Source organism: Gymnoscopelus braueri (assembly GCF_963280865.1).
Source record: "Gymnoscopelus braueri genome assembly, chromosome: 8".
NCBI lineage: Eukaryota > Metazoa > Chordata > Actinopteri > Myctophiformes > Myctophidae > Gymnoscopelus > Gymnoscopelus braueri.
This window is the reverse complement of record NC_137609.1, coordinates 21,265,092-21,274,776: the sequence shown is the minus strand read 5'-3', so window position 1 is coordinate 21,274,776 and position 9,685 is coordinate 21,265,092. Positions and strand designations below refer to the sequence as shown.

Below are 9,685 nucleotides of genomic sequence, written 5' to 3'. Positions count from 1 at the left end.
CTCCGCCTGGAGTCAATAGTGACGCGTGAAATTGTCTCAAGTGAAAAATTAAAACAAAAAAACCCAAACAAGAGTTGAAAGAAAGCTCTAAAATAAATAAAAGGAGATTAGTAAAAGTGACCCCCGTCCTTGATGGAGGGGGACGTATATACAGAACTGCGTGGTGAAAGTCAGTTTACTGCACTTGAGTGTTAAGTCCAGTGTTAAGAGTGAGTTCTAGTCCCGCCCTTGGCCCCCTGCTGTTATACCAGCGTGTAGGACTTTGCGTAGGGGTTGCTGGTCTGTTTGAGGTGTCCTCGTGAGTCCAGCAGGGACTCCTGGGAGGTGCTGAGCTTGGCGGCCTGGGACAGCTCTGAGCCCTCTCTGTGGGGGAGCGTGGCTGCCGAGCCAGGCTGCCACTGTGCCACTGGGTCCCTGCTGGCCTGGGGGGCCTCTGTGGGCGTAGGAGGCGCCATGCGGGAGGGTCGCTTCAGAGAGCGACTCTTCTGGGGCTCCAGACAGGCCTGGCCCATGGCCGCTCCCTCCCCACTAGCTGTCCCCCTGGACGATCCTGAGCAGGTCATACCTCGGTTCAGTAGGAAGTCCATGCGCAGGTACGGAGGCAGGTGCACCAACTCACCCCCTGCAGAGAGGAGAACAGAGTGAGACCAGAGATGGACATTGCAAGTCTTGTTAAGCCAAATGACACATATTAAACTTTCATGTAATAATTTATTTCCACCATAGATGCCCCTCAATATACTAAACTAGGGCTGCAACTATCTAATAATTCTTGCAACTAATAATTTTTTAGTTACTTTTTCGATTAATCTAAAAAAAAATATGTATCTTTTATATACTATTATATTTACTTATATAATATTCATCCTTATATCCTAACCTTATACTTAAGGATAGGATACCAAGGAATTCCTGGTTCATGGCCTGACACTTACTGACAATTAATTTAACAGTAATCTCCAATTACCTCCATTACTAGTCATGGCATTGTTTAACCAACTAAGATAATTCAACAGCAATTTGCATCTATGGATGATTTTAAGAAATAGATAACAATATTCAGAGTTGGTTTTTGAACAAGGTAAATATGAATAGATCCCATACAAAACCCTAGGTTGTATTGTGGCCAATCAAACTACTGTATTTACGTGGCTGAAGAAAATTACCAAGATATACTGTGTTGCTTTAATGTGAGTTACCAACATGTTTGTGGCTCAGGTTGTGTGATCTACATACTAAAGGAATACTCCACTGTCAAATTAAAGATCAACGCAAAAACATTTTTGATCGCATTCAATACCAGCTGAGACATCTCAATTTTCCTCTCCCTAATCCTACAATTCCCATAATTCACTGCAAAAGCCACCCCTAGTGGCAGGAAAGAGGGGAGGGTGGCTGTAGTTTTTGATGTATAGTCAGCAGGGACAATAAGTGATGCTTTCAATTTGCTTCTTCTGCGATACAGAGTGCACTGACGGATTTAGCACCATGATTGATCATTATTCCTACCGATGGATGATAATGCTGAAAAACAATAGAGCAAAACAGCCTCTTCACAACGATCGTGACTTCAAGTCAAACCGGCCTGATTTGTGTGTTGGTATTAGAATGGATACATGTTAATGTCAGCATTCCACTGGATGTTAAAGTTTAGGCATGGAACATTTTCAGTTCATGCTGTGTGAGTACATCAACTGTAGTGAGGAGATTAGTATAGAACCAGTGCTCAGGCACAAGACTTTAAAGCACTGGTTCTCAACATCGGGTCCATGGACCACCAGGGGTTGAAATGGACTCTTAGGAGTCCATTTGGTTCCATTTGTACACTCTCAGAGTTAAATCAACGGCGATTTTACAGTGTCGACTGGGGTCCCAGAGATCAAAACTTTTATCAAATGGGGGTCTGTGGCCTAGTGTATATCAAATTGGCAATGGGGGGTCATTGAAATTAAAAAGGTTGAGAATCACTGCTTTAGAGCCTGTAGCCACCGGGCAAAGCGACCCTCTCACCAGGTCTGTGGGCCTTAGGCGCAGCCATGTTCATGACCCGGCTGACATCCTGAGGCTTGGGCGGCGAGGCGGTGAAGCGGCAGATGCCCGACTCAGACGGCGTGCTGGAGGTCAGGCTGTCGGTGTAGTCGTTGGTGCCCGCCGTCATCTGCTCCGAGGAGGTGTCGGAGATGAAGCACTCGGTGATGGTGAACTTGGCGTGGCGCAGCTGCTCCTCCATCTTGGCGTGTTCGTAGGCCCTGGCCAGCTCCTCGTAGGTGGAGGAGGCGCTCTCTGTCGACACCATGCTGCTCCGTGCGCGGTCTGGTCACGCGGCCGGGGGGTTGGGGGTTAGCGGTAACGGTAAGTGGAGAGAGTTAGTAGCAGCAGCTGTTAAAGGGGTTGTGGGTTATTAAACTCTGACTAATCTGAATCACTGTTAGGGAATGTTAAAGTTATTGTTAAGTTGTTATATCCACCGTAAAACGAGGTTTTTAATCGGATATGACATTTCTACCTGTGTCCTGAGATGGGCTGACGCTGTAGCTGTCACTCTCCTTGTCGACGGACCCCGCCACTCTGGGAGTGGGCAGCCTCCAGTCGGTGCTGAGCGTATGTGCAGAGACCGGGGGGTGAGGCCGATTCAGGGTCCACTGGCTGGCATAGCGGTTACGGGCGGCAGGTCCGGCTTTGGCTGTGCGACGGGCTGTGGGGTCTGTGGGGAGATGGCAGAATGATAGTTTTACCTGGTATCCTATAGTTTAAATGTACAGATTGTTATTTTAGATAGTATATTGTTTTGATGATATTGTTGAGACTTCTTGGTTTACCTGGGATTTCGTGAGGCACTGCACTGTCTCTCTGCATTCTATGTATGTGATTAACTTGCTTATTGTAAGTCGCTCTGGATAAGAGCGTCTGCTTGATGCCTAAATTGTAAATTGTAATTGCAAATTGATTATGAGATTATGAGGATTATACAGCACAGCTTATTTTAGGGACACAATTTAGAGTCCAATTGACATGCTATTGACATCACGAAAGCCTTTTAAGGCTGTTCAGTTGATGTGGTTGTAGGTTTCATGCCTCTAACATGTTGTACCTTTTAAGCAAGCAGACAAAATGACTGAGTGGAATAACAATTACAAAAACAAAAGGATTCAAGTATTCAACTGCTTATATCAGTGGTTCTCAAAGTGGGGTCCAGGGGCCATCAGAGCTCCTTGAGGGGGCTTCCAGATGGACCCTTACAGTTCTGTAACTCTGAGAGCGTACGAATGGAACCAAATGGACCCATATGGGTGCATTTGGTTTCATTCGTACGCTCTCAGAAAGATCCCGCACACAGTCTAGAATTATTTATTACAAAACAACATTTTGGTCCTTAGACCTTCATCATATGAAGGTCTCAGTGTGCAGGATCTTTCTCATTGCGTGCATTTGGTCGTTGATATTAAAACGTTTGAGAAGCACTGGCTTATATGTACACAAGCACAACAATAACTACATGTTTTTGTTTCAAGCGAAAAAAAGAAAGAAGGGAGTCCGTACTGGACTTACTGGTTCCAGGCCTGGCGTCAGACACGTCTACCAGCGGGCCGGTGGCCTGGGACAGGGACTGGTAGTGGACTGTGTGGGTGACTGTAGAGGACTTCTGCTTCTGGGTCTCGCCAAAGTCGTTATCGGTCAGCAACACTGTAGACCTGTCATCTGTAGCACAGCAGGATTATTATAGTCAACTAAAACTAACCAAACAACCAAAACTAGAATTGAAAAAGAAAACAGGAGAAAAAACAATGACAATATTCTGTTGTGAGCTTGTACATCTGCTATTGCCTATTTGTGCTATTTTTCGGACCTGGCTGAATCAACTATAGTGGCACATGGACACTTACCCACGGTCTCCATCGTGTCTCTCTCCTCGATGAGGAGCTGAGCTCTGGGGATGTCAATGTGCATTCTCAGGGTCTGCTGCTGTTTGTTGATTGGTTCAGCTGGACGTGTGTTTTTACTGGAGAAGAAATTAAATTAACTCAGAAAATGTGTAGGGAAGCCTTGCTTGTAGAAACAAATAGTATTATTGATACATTATGAGCAGATTATTTCTCTTAGGCAATGAAGGTTCCTAAGGTTTGTGCTCAGACAGAGTCACAAAGCCGAGGAACTGCCTTCACATACAGTAAACATATCTAGAAAACAGCAATAGTTATTAAAAAATAAATGTATCAATGAAATCAGTTCACACTTTGTGGGTGTACTGTTTGCTGAGGACGATAGGAGTGCAGTGTTAATTGCATGAGCGCTTCTCAACAACATTGCAAGCAGCACTTCTGGGGGCCAAGCCTAAGTAATCAGCCTACTCCAAATGTTCCAAATGGCCATGCGCACTGAACAGACATGGCCCCCGACAACACTGGGAGCCAAGCAATTGCCTAGTTTGGAACTGGCACACGTTTGGAACTGTTATGCACTTTGGAACAGGCACGTGTTTGGAACAGGCACGTGTTTGGAACGGGCACGTGTTTGGAACGGGCACGTGTTTGGAACGGGCACGTGTTTGGAACGGGCACACGTTTGGAACAGGCACGTGTTTGAAACGGGCACATGTTTGGAACGGGCACACGTTTGGAACAGGCACGTGTTTGAAACGGGCACGTGTTTGGAACGGGCACGCGTTTGGAACGGGCACGTGTTTGGAACGGGCACACGTTTGGAACAGGCACGTGTTTGAAACGGGCACGTGTTTGGAACGGGCACGTGTTTGAAACGGGCACGTGTTTGGAACGGGCACGCGTTTGGAACGGGCACGTGTTTGGAACGGGCACACGTTTGGAACGGGCACACGTTTGGAACAGGCACGTGTTTGAAACGGGCACGTGTTTGGAACGGGCACGCGTTTGGAACGGGCACGCGTTTGGAACGGGCACGCGTTTGGAACGGGCACGCGTTTGGAACGGGCACGCGTTTGGAACGGGCACGCGTTTGGAACGGGCACACGCTCCCAGCGGGGGATGCACTAGTTATTTACAATAAAGAGAATTGTTTTGCACCCCTTTTGTCATTTTATGCTCTGCAATGAATAAATAAACTCAACCATTCTTACCTCATCAGCATCTCAGCCAAACTTTTTGCATCTATGAAAATAAACAGAGAAAAAAAAAACTTAATTTGACATGCTATTCATGGTACAGAAAACTAGCTTAAATGTACAACTAGGCCATGTTGGCGTCTCACCTCGGAGCCTCTTGAGCCTCTGTTCCCTCCTCCTCCTCCTCAGCACCAACAGCCCGATGAAGATCAGCACGATTCCCACCAGCACACTGGAGATGGTCACCATCATCTTCAGACCCTCTCCACCGCCAGACCGACCCTCCTGCACATTTGGTGCCTTCACCAAAGGGGCAATGGTACCTAAGCAGAGGTCATGAAAAGCTTAGGAAAGGACCGTATTGACCTTTGAATTAACAACTTAAACCCTATGTCTCATTGACTGGAGTCCCCCAGGGGTCAATATCCCCTACTTTTTCCCCCCTCTACACCAAATCTCTTCAACGACAATAGCCGATCTACAAGCTCACAACAAGTTGCAACGCTTGTACATCTATTTTCGCTGAATGTTTGCCTGAATGTTTTCATCTGCCTATTATGACAAGCTCATAAGAGGGACAATATGAGTTCATGTGATCCTAATCTTTTTATTCCATTGTGTACTATTGTGTATAATCAATATTGCTTTGTCGTTGAAGTATTTTCAAACTGTTATTATATTGTGTATTGTATTGTGATGTTGGAATTTGCATACTTTATACTGCAAACAGCTATATAAAGGTCACATGCGGCCAGGCAGGGCAAACGCTGATGAAGGCCTGAGGAGCTGAAATGAATCCGTTTGTCAGACTGCTGCTGAGTCTGCATTCCTTGAAGTACTGTCAGTAGAGCACGCTTAGCTCGGGACTATAGTATATGGTCATTTTGATTAAAAGAAATGTTCAACAGATGAAAGTGCACAGAACATCTTCGTTCCTTTATCCTCCTTCCTACAATCACATCACATTCAGCCTGGCAGGATGAGCTGCTGCACTGCACTACTGTCAGCATTTGAACTTCTGCCCAATTGGCAGTAGCAACCGGTGGCCATAAACAGTGGTGGACAGTAACTAAGTACATTTACTGTACTTTATTTTAATTGAGTATTTGTATTTTTTGGTTACTTCACTACATTTCAAAGACAGATAATGTACTTGACTCCACTACATTCCAAGGAAACAAGGGGAAAAGTACATTATGAATGATTCACTTAAGCCGTATTTCAAATATAGTGAAAATAGTTGATCTAATAATTTCACAATCCTGACACACAGGTTGAGAACCACTGCCCTAACCCAACATTGAGACCCAGTGCTCTATAGGGGCACGATGCAGGTATCATTGCTGTATAGAGCTGGCCACAAATCAGCCACAACCAACTGGAGTCAGCATAAAATGTGGTTCTTTACTGCCTAATTCATCAAGGAAGCTGCAGTGTTTTGCAGCTGGGGCATGAAACCTGACATGAGACAGCTACTTTACTTTACCAGCAGGCAGATGAGCCCCAAGCTCTGCTATTACAAAAATAAGGATTTATTATGCTCAGTATTTGCTTGTGACTATGCCTGTTTGGATAGAGGTTATAGACTCTATAACCTCCTCACAGCCCAAAAAGGGTCCGATTGCCGGGGTTAGGAAACACTGTTATAGAGGATACCACAGTTACTGGACAGGTAAGCAGTGGTGGACAGAAACAAAGTACATTTATATGGTACTGTATTTAAGTTTAAAAAAGGGCAATAATTGTACTTTTGACTTGAAAGTTCATTACAAATTAACCACTTAAGCCCTATTTCAAATATAGTGAAAATAGCAGATCTATAAGCTCACAATGCGTCACGATGCGACACGTTGTGAGCTTGTAGATCAGCTATTTTCACAATTTTGCACATGCTATATTAAAATTGGCTTAAGGGAGGACTGGCTGGCGGGCGGACGTCTGACGTCACACGCATGTCACTAGGTACACAGCTATTGGACAGGTAAGTGCTTTATCACAGGTTGTCCATAGATCAACTGTGCTGCAGTTAAAAAAAATAAAGAAAAAAAGAGCAGGGCTACTAAAGATTTCAAAGCTGGTGAAGCAATGTAGCTGGAAGATTCTCTTTGGTCCAAAAAAAAGGGGAAAGTTAATTCCCCCAAAACAAAAGAACAAATCCACTCTAGGCACTCTTCAAAAAGTTAAAAGGCGAGTTCATGGTGGAACAGCTAAAATTCTCCTGCTGAAAAAAGTCCTGGAGAATTAATGCAAAATGAAATTGTATGGTCATCATTTATAGTACTTTGGAGATTACTCACTGCCATCGTAGCTGAGAGTGGCGAACTTGAGCCTCTTCTCAGCGAAGCCGGCACTGTTGTAGACCTTCATCTGAAGCTCGTACCAAGTGGCCTCCTGTAGGTCATACAGGATGTAGCTCTTGGTCAGAGAGGTCCGCTGAGCTGTGGTCCACGTGGGCGATTCCACGGCTCGATACTCCATTGTGAAGGAAGTGATGGGGCAGCCGCCATTGTTCCAGCCGTTCAGATTGAGTCTGACGCGGGTGGCATTGATACTGGTGAAGAGCTCCTGTTCTTTGGAATACTGAGGCTCTGTGAGGCAAAGGGAAGTGAGCATTAAAGACAGCAAATTTTAACAAATACTTATAACTTCTTACAGTATAATTAAAACTTCTTCAGTCGAGTTTAAAGGGGTTGTAAGTTATTTTTTTTTGTTAAAAGTGTTAAAAGCTCTGTAATTCCCATAGTAATCGTTGCTATAGAGTGTTTGTTCAGTAACAGGGGTCTCGCTGTCTCTCCAGCTCTTAATAAATTTTCAGGTCAAGATACCAATTTTATCCAATCAGGAGAGAGAGCTCATACAAAATACAGGATAAATGTAACAATATAAAATTAAAGCTGGTATAAGGGTTCTCTTTCCTGGTTGGATGAAATTGGTGACCCACCTGAAAATGTATTTGTTGTTCATTAAAGAGATGGAGAGACAGGGAAACCACTGTTACTGGATAAAAACTCTACAGCAATAACTACAAGCAGAATATAGAGCTTTCAGAATATACGTAGCTTTAACAAAAAACTTAAAAAAACATTAAGATCATGATCTATTGTTATGTTTACTCAGTCTACCCACAGTCTCGCCACTAGCCTTCCTTATTTTATTTAATACAACTTTAATTTAATATCCAGGTATTTCTTGTCTGGCACACAACATAAACGACAGAAACGAATGAATCACTGTCTCGAAAGAAAATTACTTTCTCATAGCCTACCTTTTCCATGAGTCTTTGCTTCAATGATCTCACTGATGCGCCCCGGCCCCACTGCATTCTGGGCCGTGAGGGTGAACTTGTACCACGTGCCACACTTTAGGTTCTCCAGTCTGTAGGAGCGCTCACTGGGACTGATTGGAAAGTTGCCCCATTGTTCGCTGTTGTCCTCTGAGTACTGCAGTATATAGCCTGGAGGAATCGCGTGGGGAATTAGTCAAGAACATTTCTGAATGCTGATTATGCACTATTTTAACAAACAGAGAAATTGTGCCATATACAAAAGGTGAGGTGCTGTGTTTCATGGAGTGGTGTAAAGTAACTAAGTACATTTACTCAAGTACTGTACTTAAGTGCAATTTTGAGGTATTTTTACTTTACTGGAGTATTTCCAGTTTTCAGAACTTTTACTTCTACTCCACTACATCTCAGATGCAAATATTGTACTTTTACTCCACTACAATTATTTGAAAACTTTAGTTATTAGTTACTTTGTAGATTTTGATCAATATTACAAAAACATACATTAACGACTTCAACCCTATATAGATTTCGGCCATTTAAAAATAGCTCCCAATGCTTTGCGATGCAAGGCATTGTGAGCTATTTTCAAAAGAGTTTTATACAGTTTATATATTTGAAACCTTGTGACATTCTGCGTAATGAGTACTTTCTACTTTTGGTACTTTAAGTACATTTTGATACTAATACTTTTGTACTTTTACTCAAGTAAATTTTGAGTTCCGGACTTTTACGTGTAACAGAGTATTTCTACATCGCAGTATTGATACTTTTACTTAAAGTAAAAAATGTGAATACTTTTTCCACCACTGAACATACAGAGAAATTGTGCCATAACAAAAGGTGAGGCGTTGTGTTTCATGTCTGACCTCTAATGGAGCTGCCTCCGTTATCTCCTGGGATCCAGGACAAGGTGATTGAGGTGGTGGTTGTCTTTGTCACTGTGAGACGAGGCTGGTCTGGAGGAACTGGAGAAGAGACAACAAACACAACACGTTACGAATGACTGCAAGTAGTAGAAATTTAATTCATGAATGGTAGTTGGTTAGACTTACCTTGAACCTGCAGGTTGAGGACAATCTTGTCAGGTCCAAAGTTATTACTGGCCACACATGTGTAGTTCCCAGAGTCCTCTGCCTTCACTGTGCGTATAACGAGGCTGCCATTACTGTGGACACTGCGGCGGCTGTCAATCACAACAGGCACCGGTGTCCCATTGCTGAAACATAAATGTACTTTAGATAACTTGGTTCTCTGCCAGACTGCTATTACTGCTCTTCTGAGCATCTACTGTATCTGTCATATCGTCGCTGTCGGACTGAGCT

At 43.8% G+C, this 9,685-nt stretch overlaps 1 protein-coding gene across 2 annotated transcripts in view; it reads right to left on the bottom strand.

The window, feature by feature from the left end:
• Positions 1–9,685, bottom strand: part of dscama (Down syndrome cell adhesion molecule a) — a 122,423-nt gene continuing 112,738 nt past the window's right edge. The window contains exons 23-33 of one of the 2 annotated variants that reach the window (XM_080435285.1): positions 9,416–9,579; positions 9,230–9,328; positions 8,343–8,531; positions 7,375–7,665; positions 5,224–5,400; positions 5,093–5,123; positions 3,885–4,000; positions 3,541–3,699; positions 2,507–2,704; positions 2,011–2,313; positions 1–622 (exon numbers count right to left, since the gene is read on the bottom strand). In XM_080435285.1, coding sequence (XP_080291411.1) covers positions 243–622; positions 2,011–2,313; positions 2,507–2,704; positions 3,541–3,699; positions 3,885–4,000; positions 5,093–5,123; positions 5,224–5,400; positions 7,375–7,665; positions 8,343–8,531; positions 9,230–9,328; positions 9,416–9,579 — 2,107 coding nt within the window. In that variant the 3' untranslated portion in view covers positions 1–242. The remainder of the gene's footprint in view (positions 623–2,010; positions 2,314–2,506; positions 2,705–3,540; positions 3,700–3,884; positions 4,001–5,092; positions 5,124–5,223; positions 5,401–7,374; positions 7,666–8,342; positions 8,532–9,229; positions 9,329–9,415; positions 9,580–9,685) is intronic. The other variant, XM_080435284.1, reaches the window with a different exon arrangement.